Source organism: Pelodiscus sinensis, chromosome 22 (genome assembly GCF_052426305.1).
Source record: "Pelodiscus sinensis isolate ZL-2025 chromosome 22, ASM5242630v1, whole genome shotgun sequence".
Taxonomy (NCBI): domain Eukaryota; kingdom Metazoa; phylum Chordata; order Testudines; family Trionychidae; genus Pelodiscus; species Pelodiscus sinensis.
This window is the reverse complement of record NC_143073.1, coordinates 10,916,931-10,937,740: the sequence shown is the minus strand read 5'-3', so window position 1 is coordinate 10,937,740 and position 20,810 is coordinate 10,916,931. Positions and strand designations below refer to the sequence as shown.

The 20,810-nt window shown below is 53.2% G+C and overlaps 1 protein-coding gene across 2 annotated transcripts; it reads right to left on the bottom strand.

Annotated features, from left to right (window-relative positions):
- Positions 1-955: 955 nt before the first annotated feature.
- Positions 956-20,127, bottom strand: PEX19 (peroxisomal biogenesis factor 19). Of its 2 annotated transcripts, none has more exons than XM_075906936.2 (8): positions 19,953-20,127; positions 16,576-16,682; positions 15,225-15,369; positions 11,260-11,345; positions 10,769-10,930; positions 10,510-10,686; positions 10,148-10,192; positions 956-2,577 (listed from the first exon to the last, which is right to left on the bottom strand). In XM_075906936.2, the coding sequence occupies exons 1-8, from the start codon at positions 20,017-20,019 to the stop codon at positions 2,494-2,496; spliced, it is 873 nt and encodes a 290-aa protein (XP_075763051.2). In that variant the 5' UTR covers positions 20,020-20,127; the 3' UTR covers positions 956-2,493. The 2 variants fall into 2 exon arrangements, with proteins under 2 accessions (XP_075763051.2, XP_075763050.2); XM_075906935.2 differs by having other exon boundaries at positions 15,225-15,390; positions 19,953-20,120.
- Between the last annotated feature and the right edge of the window lie 683 nt (positions 20,128-20,810).

Below are 20,810 nucleotides of genomic sequence, written 5' to 3'. Positions count from 1 at the left end.
AGACTGGCCCAAGAGCACTCCTTGAGGAACTCCATTAGTAACCTCCAATAATTCTACTTTTAGCACAACCCATCGTCCCTGATTTAACTAACAGATTCCCAGCTGGTACCCAGACAAATGTTTTACTGAAGGCCAAGTGTTTTAGATCTTCTTCAGTGCGCTTGTCTAAAAACGAAACCCTTATTTTCTCAAAAGGCAGCAACTAGGTTAGTTTGGCTTCATCTCCCTTTGATAAACTCTTGTTGCATTACCTCCACTTTTCAATTTGTTCTACAGCCTTCCCTGCTACTGAGGTCAGGCTTACATGTCGAGAAGAAAGGTGGGAAAAAGACAGTAAATAATCAGGAAAAGGTCGTTAAAAGAACTGAGAAAAATAGTTGGAAAAACATTGCGAAAAATGTTGGGAAAAAATGAGGGAAAGAATCAAATCAAATCAAGAAAAAAATCTAGGAAAAGTAGAGAAAAAAGTTGAGAAGCTGAGAAAAAGCCAGTAAATAACAGGAAAAGATCGGTAAAAGAATCAAGAAAAATAGTCTTACAGGTCTGTACTTGGGTTGATCTCACCCCACTCACCTTAAATACAGGCACATCAACTTCTCTCCAGCCACATGGTACTACCTCTGCACAGATGGATTAAATAGCCTTGCTGCCAGATTAGCAATCTCAGAAACATTCCCCTCCCCAGGGTGTCCTTAGGTGTCCCTACAGGAGCCCCACATATCACTGCCCTGGGCAGGGATTGCCAGGGGTGAGCCTGGCTGCACTGCTCTGTACAATTCGCTAGGGAGATTCCAGGAAGGGGGATAGCAGGAAGGGCTGATGTGCTTGCACCTTCTCCCCTCGGGCCTCTGTGCTCTATTCCTTCCCCCTTCATTTCCCCAGACAGCATATTTCCTCCCCCCCACTCCCAACCTCCAGCCCATGAGACAGACACGGAGGACCGAAGATGGCCGAGGAGATTGCCACCACCTTTATTTGGGGAAGTTAGACAGCCCATTGTGTACAATCAGGTTCTGCCAACAGGGGAGAGGGGAAATTCACAACCCAGAGTTGGTAACTGCCAGTGTTGCCTTGGCGATCGCTTCTGCCCCAGCTCCAGACAGGAAGCCCAGGTCCAAGGAGGCACCCGGCAGGGGAGGGGCAGCAGCACCCCAACAGGATCTGGAAGCAGCCAGCAGGGTTTTCACAAGCCGCTCCAAAGGGATCAGCATTCCTAAGCTTAGCCAGGGCAAAGTGGAACCGTTCCCCTAGAATGCTCAGTCTCCACCTGGCACTCTGGCAGCTCACAAGGAGAGCTCTGAGTTAATTAATGCCAGGTGTTAATTACAACTTTGGGTGGAGGGAGAGGAGAGACAGCTGAGTGCGGGTGGCAAATTATTCTGGGAGAGCTTCCATGGCAAGGGGCTCCGTGCAGCTGCCTGTAAGGGGGCATTTGGAGAAATTCAGGGGGCTCCCCAGCACATACTGCGTGGGGTCTGCAGGTGGGAGGGTAGTGGAAAGCAAATCCAGAGGGGTAGTGTAAATTCGTGGCAGATCCCCAGTCCCTGGGAGGCCTGCACAGGTTGCACATTATTGAGAGGGGATCAGAGGAGACTGGCTTGGAGTAGACAGCTGGATGCAGAAGTGTCATGGGGGTCCGGGCGGTGACTGGAGTTTGGGTCTAAGGGAAGGGTCGTGCAAGGCACTCTCAGCCGCTGGCCAGGGAGTCAGACAGCGGCTGCTCTAGCAGAGATGGCCACTGGCAGGGCACCAGCCTTTAGATGACTGCTGAAATCAGAGCCAAGGGGAGTGAGTGAGAGAAAAGGAACAGAGTTCAGTGCAGGCCTAGCTCCCCATTTCAGCAGCAGCAAGGGTGTGCGAGTGTTGCTAATGGCACCACAGCAACCAAGGTCCTTTGATGGTCCCATCCACTCTCTCCCCCAGGCAGGACTGGCTCAGTCACTCACAGCCTGGGTGCATGGGAGGCAGAACCCGGCCTAGGGGTTAGCTCAGCTACAGCAGACCCTTCTCCCCACCACACACACACACCAGTCCCAGGGGATCAGATGCAGCAGGAAGAGGCCTGGATCAAAAGCTCTCGGGCCAAGGGCAAGCTGGTTACTCCTGTCCCAGGACTGGATTTCAAGCCACACAGGCAAACAGCAACTGGCCCCCCACTCCAAGAGAGACCCCCGAACAACTGGGGCTGCTCCATGGGACTCCAGCCCCCCAGAGGCTAAATATATAGAATGAGAACACCAGTTTGGGGACTCCTAGCTCTGAGGCATTGGGGAGGAATCACATGGTCAGAGAGCTCCAGGCATCTCTGCCGGGTGTGCTCCCTCGTCAACTGGCATCTCGTTAGTCTTGCTGAAAGTCTCATCCTATCTGGATTTTTAATTGCATGTTAATGAACGTGGCGTGCTCTGGGCACTGCAGCATTTCCAGGGAGCTGTTCCCCCCGCCTAGACCCATCACACCCCTTCCTTTGGGTCAGTTGGCCGCAGGCGGCGATCACATGATCCGACACTGGTCGCCTCCAGCGCTGGCTGTGTCTGCCATGTTGAGTCCATCAAGGTCAAAGTTCAGTCCAGGTGGCTGAGGAAAGAAGAGGGAAAGAGTTAGCACTTGGGAAGCCCCAACACCTGCTCCCTAGCTTTGGTGCTCTGGGCCGGAGCCTCTGGCTGCGAGCAGAGCGCTCGGAGGTGCTGGACAGATGGCATGCGGGCAAGACGCTAGAACCCAGCAGCTCTGGCTCCCAGGCTGGCGCTTTTCCCCCAGCTTTGTTGCTGGCTCAGCGCAAGGCTACTCCTGCACATGGCGCTTCAGCGACTCCAGTTCCTTCCGCCTCATGCTAGGGGAGGGTAACACTCACGCACCCAGGAGCGACCAGGCCCAACCCGAAGGGCACTCGGATGGGAGAGGCTCTAAGCCAGCAGGTGGGACGTGGGCAACAGCAGTACAAGCTCCCCATTCATGCCTCAGCCTTCCTAGGTACCAGCTGTAAGGGTCTGTATCGGCCTCCAGCCAACCGTAAGCTAGACTGGGGCGGGGGTGCAGGTCAGCACCATGCCCAGGTTGCACTCTAGCAGGAAGACGGCTCAGTGTTGACATCAGTTACATTCCTGATGGAACAGGAATCCTGCTCCCCCGCTTCCAGCCAGGAGCATCCAAGCTGGTTGCTTCCTTGTGCCGGGCTGTTAGCCTAGCTGCCCGTCCCATACACTATCCAGCAAAGCATCATTATGGCCTCAAGCCATGCCTCCTCTGCATCCCTTGCACCCCAGCATGACACTAGCATTCCACCCTATATCGGTACTGGGCTTTTACGGACCTGTCTGCCTGCCGGAAGTTGCTCATTACTTGAATGAAAGGGGGCTGGGTGCTGTGCCAGCACTGACAGTCCCTTACAATTGTCTTACATAGACCCAGGGTGGGAGGGGAAACTGAGGCATGGAGACAGGAAGGGACCTGTCTAAGGTCACAGAGGCAGGAACAGAACCCAGCTCCCTTGACTCATGCACCACTAAGCCACTAGCACAGCCATGAGCGCGGCTTTGGTAACAGCAAAGGCTCTCCAGCCTCGGAGCAGAGTGTAGCCATGTGGTTTTACGGCCTTGTAAAGGGTTAACGTACAACAGAATGGAGCAAGAGCGAGCCCCGCTTTGCAGAACAGCTTCCCGCCCACCCCTTGTGTTCCTGCAGCATAAAGGGAGGCTGCACTTACTCCTCCAGCAGAGCTGAGTAAGCTGACAACTGCCCCTCCCCGCTGCACCAGGTGGGGTGACCTTTTAGCTCAGTGCCTGGCCTGGCTCCCCTCCCAGACCTGCCGCTGCTCTGCAGCCTGGTAATCAGAGTCCCCAGCAAGGCGCTTCCATGGCCCTTTCCTTTCGCTGGCAGAAATCCAGCAGCAAAAGTGACACCCCCTTTCCCCGCTGCTGTGTTTCTCCACACGCCTCTGCCCCCACCAGGGCTGCTAACATGCCATCCTGAGAGACATCGCACTCTCCCAAGAGTCGTCTGGGGCGCCAATGACACACAGCTCTGCCTGCAGATCGGGACGTTGCCACCTCGCCACGCAGGGATGTTGCAAGGCTGTGTCTGCAAAGTGCTCCGAGGTGCGACCAACGTGACTGTCAATAAAGCACATCATGCCGCCATTCGTCCTCACTGCGCCGGCAGAGATGGGGAGAGTTTGGCTGCTCCGGGAGTGGTTTTAAGAACATAAGAACAGCCACACTGGGTCAGACCAAAGGTCTACCTAGCCCAGTATCCTGTCTGCTGACAGTGGCCAATGCCAGGTGCCCCAGAGGAAATGGACAGAACAGGCAATCATCAAGTGATCCCTCCCGTCACCTATTCCCAGCTTCTGACAAACAGAGGCGAGGGACACCATCCCTGTCCAGCCTGGCTAATAGCCACTGATGGACCTATCCTCCATGAATTTATCTAGCTCTTTTTTGAACCCTGTTAAAGTCCTGGTCTTCACAACATCCTCTGGCAAGGAGTTCCACAGGTTGGAAGGTTCCACAAAACTTCCTGTTCGTTCATTTGTTTGAAACCTGCTACCTATTAACATCATTTGGGGTGAATCTACACAGCACCCTTACCTCAAAATAAGTTACACTATTTGCGCTACTGCAAGCTTATTTCAAGATTATTTCGAAATAAAACGCTATTTTGACAAATCCCTTAACCTCTGTGGAATGAGGGTTAAGGGATGCTGGAATAGTGCGCCTGTTATTTGGAAACATATTTTGAAATAATGGGTGTCTTTAAAGGCGCGGAACAGCTATTTCGGGATACTGGAGGTATCCTGAAATAGCTCCGCAGTGCAAACATAGCCTTGGTGACCCCTAGTTCTTATGCTATGGGAACAAGTAAATAAGGCCAGAACGGTCTGTGGGAGGGGGAGTCAGAGCAGTGGCTCTACCCCACCCCCTAGGAGCAGCCTTGTGTCACAGTCTGGGTAATGCAGCGCTTAAGGAGGCTGGATTGGGCTCTTACATGGTGACATTTCCCTTCCCGCAATGTTATCAGCCGCCTTTAGGACTAGGGATGTAAAATCCCATTTAATCGGTTAACCAGTTAAACATCATGTTTAACCAGTTAATCGATTAAAAGGGGATGGGGGAACAGTCCATCCCAACTGGGTTGGAACCGCCCCCAGCTGGCCAGGAACTTCCCCCAGATGCTCCAACCCCCACTGTTTAACCAGAACCAGTAAGTCTCATGCTTTCCGATTAATCAGTTAACTTCTTACCCATTCACATCCCTCTTTAGGACCTGCCTACACCCTGGTGGCTGTGTTAAAGCTCTGACCTGGTACAACGCCAAGCCTCTGCAATCCACATGTGCCAAGTTATTTCTGGAGCAATGCTAGGGAGATCCTCTCCTGCATCCCTTCGCCCACCCCACGAAGCAAGACTAGCAGCTGCAGAAATGAGGCATGGTCAACATTTTCAATGGGAAGGACTCCCTTGCTGGGGGTGGGGGAAGGAAGCAAACCTCAGCAGGACAGTTTCAGTCTTGGGAGTGTGAAGGTGTTTGTGATTCAGCCATGTGAACACAAGGGCGAAGGGAACAAAGTCCCATCCAATCACAGCAGAACATGACACAACCCCATGGATTTTATGCAAAAAACAGGAAACTAAAAGCCAAGTCGCTGTTTCCCCAGTTAGCTCTCCACAAACTCTTTTCAGGCTTGGAGGACTTTGGGGAATTAACAGCTAAGCAGCAGTGGGCCCAAAGAGCAAAGCTCAAATCCCAGACCAAACAGACCCTATGGTTTTGTTTTTCAGGCACATCTCAGCCCAGCCGCTAATGCTAAGCTTACATACGAACAAACTCTAGGATGCATTCAGTACTGACCCCTGGGGACGCACTCCTAAGGCAGCCTGGATTCCTACTGCAGGGAAGCCAGAGGCTTCCTCACCCTGGAGGCCAGACTGTGCTATTGATGCTTGGTGCCCACCCAGCCCACACCCCAGCATGGGCTCAATAAAAAAAGGGCTAAGCCGCATGACCAACTATAAAAGGATTTTCCAAACAGTCTTGCCCTCAAATCCTCTCCCAAGAACCCCCAGCACACCAGGTATTTGAGAGCAGAACAAGCAATAGACAAAGTAATGTATATTTCTTCATGCAGATTTTGGACAAGATACTGACAAGGGGTGGATGGGACAATCCATGTAATTTCAGAACTAAAGCCTGTCTAAGCATGTCCCAGGTGCACATCTCAGGATTTCAAGGCAAAAGCATCACCCCCTTCACCTGTGCTAAATGAGACTCGCCATTAACTTCCCACAGTGTAGTACTTATGACACAACTGAGCAGTTCTCATGCAACCCAGCAGAGGGCAGTGGTGCACCAGCCAGCTGATTAGAGCACCATCCCTGTTTTGGAGGGCTCAACTCAGCCATGCTCAGATTAGGAGGATCTTACAGCCAGCAAGAAACTGGACTGGGACTCCTGGGTCTTATTCCTGTTATACTTCCAAAGAAATCCAGCTCTCCTAGGAGAGGGAAAAGGTGCTAGACTGCAGAGTTTTACGCTGCCTAGAAAAGAGCTATAGCATTAGACCAATTGGCAGCAAAGGCAGGTGGAAGATAAGCAGTTAAGGGGTTAAAGATGCCATGGCTTGTGAAACATAATCCTCCCCACCCCCCCTTTTTCCCCACAAACTACAGCTCCATGGTCAGTGAAGGGTTAAGAGCAGCCGATTCGCAGGCACATTTCTGTGCCAGAGAACAGCTCCTGGAAAGAATGTTTTCCCACCCGGCATCAGCTGCTCTGTAATGCCCAGTTAAGGGGAAGTGCCAGGGGCTGATTCACGGCTGTTTTGGAAGTCACAGCTATTTCTAAATGTCACTGCGCCTGCTGCTCTAGCAAACAGACTGTTTTGGCTCCTGGGCTCTGTTAGTGCTGGGGCCTGCCAGTTAACAGAGCTAAGCCCCACATATGGGACTCCACAGGGGGCACCTTTTCCTCCCCCGCCCCCAAGGTAGCACTGGCAGCGGGAAGAGACTGTGCAGGATGAGAGATGAGCACGTGTGCCCTTGATTCTGACAGAAGTTTAGTGCACTGCTGGCTTCCTCCCCACACCCACTCCCTTGAGAAGCCCTCTTCTGCCAGGAAGGGTCCCGGACAGAGACTTCTGCAGGGGGAAGGCTGCAGGGAAAGCAATTGCTCCCGCACCTGGAGGCGACCAGCAAAGCGGAGAGCAGAGAGCCTCACTGCACAGCTAGGGTGTGTCTAGACTACATGCCTCCTTCGACGGAGGCATGTAGATTAGCCAGATCGGAAGAGGGAAATGAAGCCGCGATTAAAATAATCGCGGCTTCATTTAAATTTAAATGGCTGCCCCGATCTGCCGATCAGCTGTTTGTCGGCAGATCGGGGCAGTCTGGACGCGATGCGCCGACAAAGAAGCCTTTCTTCATCGGCACAGGTAAACCTGGTTTCACGAGGCTTACCTGTGCCGATGAAGAAAGGCTTCTTTGTCGGCGCGTCGTGTCCAGACTGCCCCGATCTGCCGACAAACAGCTGATCGGCAGATCGGGGCAGCCATTTAAATTTAAATGAAGCCGCGATTATTTTAATCGCGGCTTCATTTCCCTCTTCCGATCTGGCTAATCTACATGCCTCCGTCGAAGGAGGCATGTAGTCTAGACACACCCCTAGAGAGCAGGGGAGCAGAGCGGTTCCAAGCTGCCAGGTGATGGCCCGGTCTAGACACCTTTCATACCAGAGTAATGCTACCAGTCAGATGTGTGGGATTTTACAAATATAGTGACACCAGATCTGCTGCTAGTGGGGACGACCAGTCTCGAGGTGCCTTCCACTGGAAGAGTTATTCCCCTTCCCTCCAGGGCACAAGCACTGTTATGTGGATCTCGCTGCGGCTGCTCTACAGGGTCACATGGCTAATCAAACCAGGACAGGTAAAGCCCTACAGCTTGTATGCAGGCACGCCCTTTCCAGGAGCATGAGTCTTGAGAACGCTGCAGTGGGGCCGGACACTGGCTCCTCTGCTCCACGGATGTTCCAGGCCTCTCCCACCGCTGGGCTAGTGCCAGCGCTGGCAGTGGTGAGTGTGCACGTGCAGACCGGCTGCTGATGGGCCTACCAGCTGGCAGTGACAACGGCATGGAAAGGGCAGAGCGATCACTCTGAACTAGACACTGAGGGACCATGTGGGTGCCAGACCAACAGCAGGAGAATGGCCCAACATGCCCAGTGCAGAGACACTGGGAGCACTGCAAAGATCCAGCACTGGCAAGGGAGCCATGTTCGTAACCCCTCGCATGCATACACCCCCGGCGTGTCCCAGACACCAGCTGCAAGGCCAGCCTTGGCTATAATGGATTCTCCCCAGTGTGGGGAGCAAGCCACAAACTCTGCAGTGGCCCTAAATCAGCCACCCGTAACCCCATAATGCAGAGCCTTGGAAAGGGACGTGCCCCAGGGCCCTGGGAGAGGCGTGCCAATGCACAGACACAGTGGCGGCAAGGCAGCAGAGCGGTATGGTCAGGAACAATACGCCGGCTGCAGGGAGAAGCAGAAAGCAAACACTGAGTGCAATCTAGGCCCCTGGAGCCGTTTCCAGCTCAGCGAAGCAAGCCCAGGTCAGTGCTGGCCCAGCATGGCATCCCAACAAGAAATAATAAACACTTAGCTCACGAGTGGATCTCAAAGCCCCTAGCCACCAGACAGGGAAGTATTATCCCTGTCTTCCCAGCAACTGAGGCATAGTTGTGGGGCATCTCACTGAAGCTGACAGAAAGGATCTAGAGGTGGAGCAGGGAATTGAACCTGGCTCTCCCACATCACAGCCTAGTACTCTAACCACTGAACCATCCCCAGCCAGTCACCCTGGCTGCCCAAGGCACATATCTAAGTAGGGGACACAGTCAAGCAGCTCCCAAGGGATTTGCTCTAGGAGATTTTTCCTTGCAAAATCCTGTTTCACTGTTCTCCTGGGCAGACCCATCTTCTCCTTTCCCTTGGCTGGAACAGGCCAGGTGGGAGTCAACACCACTAAATGAAGGGGAGTCACACCTGGCTAATTAGGCCATTGCAGGTCAGTAGAGCAGATGACCCCAGAAGTGTCAATCAGACCCAGTAGCTGCTGCTCAAAGCCCGTCAGACCTTAACGAGGCCTCCCATGTCCCTTTTGCTCAAGACCAGCATCACCCCCGTTTTACACTGGAGACAGGAGCCACAGAAGTGACTGCTCACGGTCACAGCACATTGGTGTTCGAGCCAGGAGTCAAACCAGAGCACAGAACTGAATCTGGATTCTAGCCACAAGGGAGTGTCCCTGCTGGGAAGATGCAGCCACCAGGTTTCCTGTATCCCATCAAGACACTGCTTGATCCCATCAGGACAGTCAGCCCTTCCATGTCCCCACCAGCCCAATGACACTCAGCACTGGCCAGTCAGTAGCTAGGGGGTGCTGCCTTTTGTTGCTAGATACTAACCCAGGGGTGGCCAACCTGTGGCTCTTGAGCTGCATGCGGCTCTTTGCTCACAGAAATGTGGCTCTCAGGGTTATGGCTTGTTCAGAGCCGCATGCCTGCTTTGTACATGTGCCCCAGTGCCTAGAGGGAGAAGTGCATGGCTGTGGTGGTGGCAGCTCCGGTGGGACCCAGGCATTGGATTAGAATGGGAGGGACCTGGGGGTACCTGGCACTAAGGGAAGGGGGAGGCATTGGGTTAGAGTCAGGGAGCCTGGGGGAAGGCATTGGGTTAGAGTGGGAGGGGCTGGGGGTGCCTGGCTCTGGAGAAGGGGGAGGCATTGGGTTAGAGTCAGGGGGCCTGGGGGTGCGAGGGGGAGGGCACTGGGTTAGAATTGGAGGAGGAGGGGCTAGGGTTGCCTGGCTCTGGGGGAGGGACCTGTGGCTCCTTGCACCACTATCCACAGCTCTTTTGGCTCTTAGTGTCTAACTGGTTGGCCACCCCTGTACTAGCCAATAGAAAGAAGAATGGGGGAGAAGCTAGAGACCAGGTCCTGGACCACCTCACAGCTCTACCATCCCCCTGAATGGCTGAGACTAGGGCCCACCTCCAGATGCAGAAGCCCTGAACTCTCACTCAGCTGCAGTGGGAGATAAGGGTGCAGAGCCCAGGGCTGGGATCAGGCAGCATCTATAGGAGGAGTACTCACCGATTCTCCGGCCAGCTCCTTGGGAGGGTGGCCCAGGTCCTGGAGCTGGAAGAGAGATAACAGCATTAAGGGGAGTTGTTCCATGCAACTGTGTCTAGCTGCAGAGCTCAGCTCTGGCGAGGGGATGGCTCAGGAAAAATCTCACCCCTCAGGCCCAGCAGAGGTCAGGAGTGAGCTGGCTTGTATTTCTGTGGCCTGAGTGATGCGAGTCCAGGCTCCTAGTCTGGTTCCTAGCGGACTGATGCTCTCGAGAGCCACCATCCATAATGACATGGCAGGACTGAGACCCCTCAGCAGAGCCCATGGCTGGACAGGGCGTGCAGACCCCCAGAGGTGCGTTCTACCAGAACACAGCTGCTCACCTGCTGCATGAGATCCAATACCATTTCGAAGCGAGCTTTCTGCTCAGCGTCACTGTCCGTAGCCTGCTCAGCCTCAAACTGCTGGCAGATTTTACCCATGATGCTGTGCTGCTCCTGGTACTTCTCGAACTGCTCTTCAGGCAGGGTGTCACGGTGGCTGCGCAGCCACTCTGGGTACTAGGAGCAAAGGACATGGGGATACGGTGACCCTCGAGGCCGGGGGAGGATTGCACCACTCCGCCAGCTCCAAGCCGCTTACTTTTTCCGTGATCTCTTTGAGGGAGGGGTAGAGGACATCCTTGGACAGGAGATTCTGCATGATGCTTTGCATGATGGGCAAGATATTCCCCTCACTGTCGCCCTCTTCTAGGCCCAGGCCTTCCATGGCTTTCGCCAGCTCTTCCTCCGACATGTTGGAGTTCTGGGGAGGGAAACCAAACCCCGCAAATGAGATTTGCATCCACCACATCATGGGGGCCAGAAAGAATAGGCAGAGAAGGTCTCTGGTGGAAGGAGAAGCGCCCCCTACTGTGCCACCATCACTACAAGCGGATGGTCTCCCATGATGCAGAAGCCAGACTGTCATGCCCCCAAACACCTATGCAACCTGCTGCTTCCTCCTCTGGCATCTTTCAAGCTATTTCCCTTCCGGATCTCAGCCCCAGAGAAGTCAGAGTCACCTCACCTGGATTGGGTCAGAATGGGCAGAGGCTCTGGGAACCTCAGAAAATGCCTGAGCGGATGCTTTACCTGCAAGTCGTTGGCATTCTTGGCCAAGCCGCTGAGCGTCTCTTTCAGACAGGAGGTGAACTCTTGTTGGGACGTCGTGTCACTTCCTGCAGAGACCAAGGGCGAGATGATAGATCAGGCAAATAGCCGTGTTATTAAGCAGGTTACATTATGGCTTTAAGGGTACGTCTAGACTACAGGTTTTTGTCGACAGAAGTTTTGTCAACAGATACTGTCGACAAAACTTCTGTCGACAAAGAGTGTCTAGACGACATCCAGTTCTGTCGACAAAGCAAGCCGCTTTGTCGACATGACAGCGTAGACGCAAAGGACAATGTAAATGCAATAACGCCTTCTGTCGACAGAACTGTCAACAAAAGGCGTTATTCCTCGTAGAACGAGGTTTACAGCCGCTGACAAAACTGCTGAGTTCTGTCAACGTTCTGTCGACAGAACTCAGTGGCGGTGTAGATGCAGGTATAGTTTTGTCGACAAAAGTGGACTTTCGTCGACAAACCCCTGTAGTCTAGACACACCCTAAGTTACTGGCACTTCTATGAACATAAGAATGACCACACTGGGTCAGCCCAAAGGTCCATCTAGCCCAGGATCCTTTCTTCCAACAGTGGCCAATGCCAGGGGCCTCAGAGGGAGTGAATAGAACTGGGAATCATCAAGTGATCCCTCCCGTCACCCATTCCCACCCTCTGACAAACAGAGGCTCAGAACACCATCCCAGCTATGTAAGCGACAAACAGCATTTCCAACAGCAGGGATGGGACTGTGGACCTGGGCTACTCCATAACAACACTACGATGTGTCTGCTGCTCTTCTAAATCCACAGATCTCAGGGTGCTCCCATCAAGGTGCCTCAGGATTATCTCACCTAACTCTGCAGGCACAGAGAGAGGACACAACTTACCCAGGTCACAGACCAAGGCAGACATGGGAGAACTCTGCCCTCCAGATTCTTAGGATGGTGCAGAGCAGCTGTAGGGTGTCTTGCTGAGCAGATGTTTGCTGCTCCATGGAAATGAGGGCAAAGCCCTATGCCCTCAGATCTGCAAGGCAAACTCTGCTTTCCTTGCATGCCTGGAGTGAGTTGGAGCCTTGAGCCCCCGATAATTACTGGCAAGAGGCTTCTTGATGCTGTGGACACCATGCCCACCTCTATGTAAATTCTCTTCCACCCTTGGATTAGCAATGTGAAACAGGAATGGGTCAGGGACCAGGAATGGGTCAGAGGAAACCCAAACTCCCCAGCAGCCCATGCATCTCAGCACCTGAGCCCACAGCCCAGATGTAAAAAGAAGCTTTGCTCAAAGACAAGATTTTCCTCAAGTGGGTTTTTTTGCTCTCTTGTAAGGGTTTGTCTACACTAGAAAAGTTACACCAGTAGAACAACGAGCAGTCCTGTGGCACCTTAGGCTAGGTCTAGACTGTAGTGTTTGTGGGGAAAAAACTACGCAAAATGCGCTCTTTGCTTTGTGTAGCTTTTTCTGCCTTTTTTTTCGGGGGGGGGGGGGGAGGAAGAGGCTTTTCCATCATTTGGCCCCGAAAAGCCTCCTCTTTTGGCGGAGCCCTTATGCCTCGTGAAACGAGATATACAGGGCTCCCCGAAAGAACTTGTTTGCTCTTCCGCAAAAAAAAGCAGAAGAGCAAACGCGTTCCTTGGACACGGCAGGGTTTTTGCGGGATACCTCTGGATGTAGCCTTAGAGACTAACCGAAATGTATTAGCTCATGAGCATTTGTTGGTAAAATCCACTTCATCAGAGGACTTGGAGTGGAAATTACAGAATTCAAGGAACATTTTAACCTCCCTGGATATTCAATAATGGATTTAAAAGTTGCCATCCTTCAACAAAAGAACTTTATCACCCGATTACAGAGGGAGACAGCTGAACTGGAGTTCATTTACAAATTCAATACGATCAACTTTGGCTTGAACAAAGTTCTTACCTGGCTAACACACTACAAAGACAATTTCCCCATCTTTGCTATTCCCATCTCTACATCAAATACTGTGAATGAGGCACATCTATCCTGACTTAATTAGCTTCATTAACATGGGTCCTACAATTGGCAGGTAACTGCTTTTGCTGTTTATACACACCTTGGATTCTGTAATTTTTACTCCAACTCATCTGATAAAGCGAGTCTTACCCAGGACAGCTCATGACCTAATACACTTGTTAGTCTCTAAGGCGCCACAGGATTTCTCATTGATTTTAAAGTTACAGACTAACATGGCTACTCCTCTGGGACTTTTTTACTAGGAGAACAGTGTTGGTTGGGGGGTGATTTTTTACCCTTCCAGTTACACCACTACAACCCCAGTGTGACTCCATTATACCTACACAAAGGCTTCTTATACAAGGACAGCTGATTTTGCTTCCAGAACTGGAATAAGTTGTACTGGTATAGACACTTGAAACGTTATAACTGCATCTGGGGGTGTGTGTGTGTGTGTGTGTGTGTGTGTGTGCGCGCGCGTGTGCGTGTCTGTGTGTGTGTGTGCGCGTGTGCGTGTCTGTCTGTCTGTCTGTCTCTCTCGTGACCCATGTAGCAGTGTGGGTAAAAGCATCTAGGTAGGTACAGCTGTGTGGTAAAAGCAGGGGTGGCCCGTGAGCCTAGGCAAACTAGCCAGTTGCCTAGGGCGCCGCTGGCCCGGGTGCCCGATGATTACGTCATGGCCATTGACAGCCCTGCAGACGGGGGCGCGATCACACCTTCCGCCTGGGGCGCCAGCTGCTGCATCCGGCCTCGGGCTGCTCCTGGAAAAGCATGCTGCTAGTGGAATAAGCTACAGCATCAAAAGCACAGGTTTGCCAGGAAAAGTAGCATCCATGCTAGGAGCACTTTGCCAGTAGAGTGATGCTAGCATAGCTGCACCAGCAAAGTGATTCTAGTGTAGACCTAGCCAAATTAAAGGGGCAAAAGCTGTCTAGTGTAGCTTTCCCCTAAGCTTTTAGCAGCTCCATAAGGCTTCCATGTGAACCAAGTGCATCTAAGTATCTTCTGCCATGACTGCATGATTTCTATGACAATTATTCCTGGCCCTCTCTGCCATGACAGCCAGCCAACATCACTAAGGGAAGTGACGGTGGTTTGGTTTATTTAATGCTCCATTTTAATAGCTTGCACGCCTGGTGCTATTCGTGATCAGGAGATGGGATTAGAAACACACCTTCAGCGTCAGTTTCAAAGAGATTCCTCATTGCATGCTTAAGTAATCTGAGTCCGCACAATGAAAGGAGACATCTGAAAGCAGCTACTTAAAGAGGGGATCTTCTCACTCACAGAAATCATGGGGCTGGGTTACATAGTTCATGAAACTGACAGCTGGCAAATCCAAAACTGATCAAAAGAAACTTTTTCCATGTGAGCCATGAATACTTGGTGGCTTTGAGTTCCACAGGCTATCACTGAGGACAGGAGCTTAGGAAGAATCAAAGAGTATAAGACTTTATGTGAGTAATGTGCATATTTTATCCTCTGAAGAAGTGGATGTGAGACAGCTCACAATGCCATCTAACTATATTTTTGGTTAGTCTTTAAGGTGCTGCAGGACCCTTGTTGTTTTAAGGGGTTTTTGAGCTTATCCAGTTAGACTAGCAAATATTAAAACATTTTGCAAGGGCTGTTAACCACCTGCACAAGCCAACCACTGCCTATTGAGCTCAGGAGTTCACTGTTCCTGGGACAGGATGTTCCATCATTGCTGGGTTTCTTGTACCTTCCTCTGATACAGCTGATCCCAACCACTGCTGGAAACAAACACTGGACCTGATCAGCAAGGCCCATTGGCAGGCAGGACGCCCTGGGGATAGGGGAAGGAGCTGATTGGTGGGACCTACCAGTGGGTGCTGAGAACCCACTGTTTGGTTTTTTTCCATGGGTGCTCCAGCCCTGGAGCACTCTGGGAGTCAGTGCCTATGGAATCAATGCCATGCCAAGAGTAACAGCGCCACATCTGCTCCTCACCAACTCTGCCCGCTGCCTCAGACAGCTTCTGAAACTGCTCTACCAGGTGGGGCTCTTCCTCAGCCAGCTCCTTCATGGCCTTCTCAAACTCCGCCGTGGCCTGCGACGCCAGCTCACTGTCAAACAGGTCCTGGAAGAACTTTTCCTGGGAGGCAAAGAGGGAGTGCTGGAAGGAAACAAGCAAACCAGGGTGTCACAGAGCTCTGAGCCCCACTCAGAACAAAGTCTTCCCATCAGTACTGACAGGCAGGGGATATGCAATGCAGATACAGCCGGTCCCCAAGTCATCAACGGTCGATTTACAACCGTTCGCATTTACGACCAAACCTCCCGTTAAGCAGTTGTAAAGGCGGTCCCCGAGTTACGAATGCGACCTGTGCTTACGAACAGCATAGTCACAATGTAACTCAATGGAATCCAACTTACGAACATTTCGAGTTACGGCCAAGTGTTTGGTCCGTAACCGATTCATAACTTGGGGATGTGGGTGTTCCTTAGGAAACTGGCTAGAACCAAAATCCAGGAAGAACCACTGGCCAATTCCAGTGCTGATCCAAGCTTGCTAAGGTGGTGACACGGAGCTGAGAGTCCCCAGAGAACAAGTTCCTGTGCAATTGCTGCTCTGCTCCCAGAAATGGGGAACACAAAGACACAGCAAAAGCAAAGACTCGAAAAACAAAATGCACCAAAGCCTTCAAATCCTCCAAAGTGTTCTGGCTGGGGAGAGATTTGGATGTTTTTATGGGCAGGGAAGTTTACACCTGGGGGCACATGACTTGTCTGGGCTCATGCAGCAAGTCAGGCACTAAGCCAGAAATAGACCCAGCTCCAGTCATTAAAATGCCTTCAAAGCTATAGGCCCCCGCTATAGCCGCATCTGGGTAAGTTACAATAATCAGAAACAGTGACCTGTGGTCCCAGACTAGCCCATTCCCCACCACCTCCACCCACTAGGAGCACCTTTCCAATACTGCATTTGTTCAGTCCAGCTCAGGTACCACTGTGGATCTTGACCAAGCTACAGGAAGCATGAATTCCGGAGGCAGAGGGCTGGACCCAAACAGCCCTGCCACGTGGCTTCCGGCACCTCATTCTGGAGACAGGTGGCAAGAACATTCTGGCCAATCGACTGGGGTGATGCATGTGACCAAGCCCCTCTACTTCCCTCAGCAGTTAAAGCCACAACCCTGACAGGCCACCACATTGGGGAGGAAGGCTTGATGGGGAGCAGGCCAAGAATCCTCAAACAAGAGCCCAGCCTACAAGAGCAAGGAACTCTACCAGATCTGTAAAGCAAGGAAAACTGCTCCTCAAACCCCCTCTGCCCTGCACGCAGGTGGACTTTTCGTACTTGGGTTGCATCACCAGGCGACATCTCAGAGCTGCAGACTTCCCCAGCTCCAGCAGCAGGGGGCGGTGGCAGGACTGGCTTGGTCTTCTCAAAATCACCAAGTGCACCTTAAAAACAGAAGCAGAGAGTGTTCGCTTGAGTGGGTAGAACCATGCAGGCCCCACAGGAGATGGAGACAAAAGAGGTTACACCAAGCCCACCAGGAAGCCACGACAGCCAATCCAAGGGAAGTCATGTACCTGGTGATAAGGAGAAAATGCACCATGAGCATCTCAGAAGCCTACAGGTCTGTCAACCCAGCATTTTGTAGCCAGCTTTCCAGCCTCTCCTTTGATGATCTTGGCCTAGCAGTACTCATGCTAATGCTCTAAAAACAGCTGCACAGATACCGCTTTGAGCACTAGAGTCCAGATAGCCGGAGTCTGTTGGTCCAGGTTTGGAGGCTCGCTCCCAAATGTTGTCTCCACACCTCATGAGGCCTCAGGTAGTTCATGGATTTGCCAGCCACTGTCCTCCCAGCATGATCATTCCAATTCTAACGTTGCAGGAGAGAAGGGCAGAGGGAGAGGACCCTCCAGTTCTCAGCCTATGCGTGGTACTTTAATTTATGTACACGCAGCATGGCGGCATAGCCGTGATCCCTGAAGATCCAGCTTTGTGGGGCAAGTTCCCCCTCCCTCCAGGGCTCACGTTGATGAACTGACACAAGACACCTAGGTGAGGGACAGTTAAAGGGACTCAATCGGGTTAAATTTAGCTGCAGGTTTCGATGGCCTGAAAGATTGTTTCAAAATTAATATAAAGAGCTAATGAAATGTTTAAAATTCAATTAAAATTATTTCTATGAGAACCAAGCTGTGCAGCACAAGGCTGGCACCAGAAAAATCTCAAAGAAAACTGGTCAAAAACTCGCTGTGAACCAGAAGAGCACTTGGCTAGATTGCATCAATATTCAAACAAGCCGGATGGTATCCCTTGAGGGCCAAGGATGATCCCAGGGCCAGAGAGCCCCAGTGGCTGGGAGCTGGGCAGCAGGACAGCTAGCAGCTGGGAGCCCTGGGAGCCCAGTGGGGCTGGCAGCAGCCTGGCAAGTGAGGGGGGACTGTGGCAACCCAATAGCCTGGCAGAGGAGCCAAGGTTGAGGCAGCAGCAGCCTACCTGAGGAGCTACGGTGTAGCAACACAGCAGCCCGGTAGAGGAGCCAGTATCGCCACATCGTAGCAATCCGGCAGGAGGGCTGGGGCTGCGGCAGCCCGGCAGGGGTTATGGGGCTGCGGCAGCCCGGCAGGGGTTATGGGGCTGCGGCAGCCCGGCAGGGGTTATGGGGCTGCGGCAGCCCGGCAGGCAGCCTGCCCAGGGCCAGTGGTAGGGTGACCGGCCGGGGCCGTAACCTGAGCCAGCAGTGGGTTGGGGGGCAGTGGCAGGGAACCTCCCCAAGTCTTGCAAATTCCCTCATGCAGGACCAGTCCAGTTCTGAGGGTGCTGGACCAGGGAAGTCCAACCTTTACCAACAAGGAGCACAAAGAATTAGGAGATTGGCACCACCCCTGAAAGCAAGTTTAGCTGCACCACTGACTTCTTACTCAGTGGAAGAATGGCTATGCATAAAGCCACAAAACACTAAGGCTGTGCAAAACTGGGCTCAACATTCTTAGCATTCATTCAGTGTTAGTGATCCGAGATGTTATGACATAGTTGAGAAAACTTTGTAGTACTTTTCCTTAGTGTGACAGTGTCCCTTTAAGGATTCACAGATTCTGCTCCTGGCTAAAAATTACCCACATCTTATTATTTGTTACCTTCTTTCCCCACCACAAATTGTTTGTTTCATCCACGCTTTATGCCAGGGGTGGGGAACCTCAGGCCTGTGGGCCCTTGCCTAGATCCAGCCCCCAGCTTGCCTAGTTCTGGCCCCCGATGCTCAGCATTGGGACATAGTAGGTGCTGAGCCTACTCTTAACAGGGCCGGAGCACACAAAATCTACTAGCCTGGGCCCCTTTAGGCTCTGGTGTGCATGGGGAATGTGGAGAATGTCTTTCTCCTTCTCAGTCAGGGGTTTCTGACTTTGCTTTTCACTTTGCCTCTGACTGATTTTTCTGGGGGTCAGTGGTCCCCGACCCAAAAAAGGTTCCCCAAAAAAGGTTCCCTGCTTTATGCCTTGGCTTTTAGGTTATAAGCTTTGTGGGGTGGAGTCTGCCATGTTTTATATACAGCATCTAGCACAACGGAGCTCAGGTTGGTTAGTCTCTGGGCCCTAGGGCAATATAAAGCAAGCCACCCGCACCCATGCCTACAACAGAAATCAGTTCATCCACTGAAATGCCGGGGTGAAGCATGGTGGCTGTTTAACAGCCATGTAAGTAAATGTAGGACAAATGAGGGACAAAGTATGTTGTATCTAAATAAAGCTGCAGGGAAATTTGTGCAGGGTGATCACCTAAGCAGCAATTCATCCCCAACAGAGTTAGTGGCCAGGCAGCCCAAAACAAACACACATGGCTGGTAACTTTCACCTCTCTTCCAGAGGACATAGCCCTCTGACCAGCACCTGCCACCCTTGCACTGGGTCCTGGATAACTGACAAGAGAGTCACCCGACACCCAATGAATCTCCCTTTAAGTCCCCCAAACTCAAATACGGACCAAGGTCAACCTGACAGCCTCAAGCCAAGAGGGTCAAAGACCAGCTGTTGTGAACAGTGTGTCCTAGTCGGCTGAGAACGCCTATTTCAGATGAATGCCACGCTCCGATAGCACTCAGAAATAATAATGCTTCCTAACCCAGCAGCTTTTAGAGGCCCCCATTCACACCATCATCATACAGCCCACGTTATGTCCAAGATTATGTTTATTTACCACAGTTTGGCAGGTCTCCACCCCACATTCACTGGGTCTCAAGCACTTGGATCTCAACTTTGAATGTTTTAGTAGATGGGCCCTCTCAGCTGCTGGTCACTCAGAGCCCCCTGGAGGGAGGCAGGGCGCAGCCCGCAGCACCCCTGAAATCCCAGCCCCCTAGTAACCTGCCGGGCAATCAAGGGCCTGACAGGAGAGCCACCCCAGCCCCACCTGCACCTCTACCAGCAGCTCCCTCAAACGCTGCCAGAGGGGTGGAGCCCCTGGGGCCCTGCTGGCCGAGAATACAAGTGACGGGGTGTCTCAAGACCGAGGCCCTGCTAGATACAGCCCTGTCCTGCCACAGGGATCCCCACGTGATGGAAGCCCCCCCACCGATCAGCCCCACACCAGGCCTGACCCCCCATCTGATCTTACATCCCGAGCCCTTCGCCCCCCCATCTAACCCCCCCCCCCCCCCGGGGCTAGGATCCTCCCCTTCCCCCGCCAGAGAGCCCCGGGGCCGCTCCCCAGCCCCTTACTCTCCAGCAGCTCGTCCAGCTCCCGGTCCGGGCCCGCCTGCCCGGCCCCCGCCGCCGCCGCCGCCATCTTCGCTGCCGCCTCCCGTCCGGTCCTGCGCGGGGCGGAGCTGGCCGGCCCGGAGCCTCCTGGGGGCAGGCCCGGCCGCCGCCGCCGCCAGCTTAGGGGAGGGAGCGTCCCTCCTCCCCCCGCTGGGCGTTGCGCGGCCCGGCACCTCCCCTGCCGGCCCGGTACGCGCCTCCCCCAGGGCCTGGCCCCCCCACCAGGGCCCCTTACCCCTCCGAGCCTGGCACCTTTACCTGCCCCCCCCTTCCAGGACCTGCCTTACCCCTCCAAGCCTGGCACCTTTACCTGTCCCCCCCCTTCCAGGACCTGCCTTCCCCTCCGAGCCTGGCACCTTTACCTGCCCCCCCCTTCCAGGACCTGCCTTACCCCTCCGAGCCTGGCACCTTTACCTACCCCCCTTCCAGGACCTGCCTTCCCCTCCGAGCCTGGCACCTTTACCTGTCCCCCCCCTTCCAGGACCTGCCTTACCCCTCCGAGCCTGGCACCTTTACCTGCCCCCCCCCTTCCAGGACCTGCCTTACCCCTCCGAGCCTGGCACCTTTACCTACCCCCCTTCCAGGACCTGCCTTCCCCTCCGAGCCTGGCACCTTTACCTGTCCCCCCCCTTCCAGGACCTGCCTTCCCCTCCGAGCCTGGCACCTTTACCTGTCCCCCCCCTTCCAGGACCTGCCTTACCCCTCCGAGCCTGGCACCTTTACCTACCCCCCTTCCAGGACCTGCCTTCCCCTCCGAGCCTGGCACCTTTACCTGCCCCCCCCCTTCCAGGACCTGCCTTACCCCTCCGAGCCTGGCAC

Excerpts from the sequence above, each read along its gene's own strand:
- PEX19 (XM_075906935.2), bottom strand. The coding sequence starts at position 20,019 with ATGGCGGCGGCGGCGGCGGGGGCCGGGCAGGCGGGCCCGGACCGGGAG. Across the intron at positions 10,193-10,509 it reads TATTGGATCTCATGCAGCAG|CTCCAGGACCTGGGCCACCC; the intron begins GTGAGCAGCTGT and ends TCTCTCTTCCAG. Across the intron at positions 2,578-10,147 it reads AGGAGCTGGCCGGAGAATCG|CCACCTGGACTGAACTTTGA; the intron begins GTGAGTACTCCT and ends TTCTTTCCTCAG.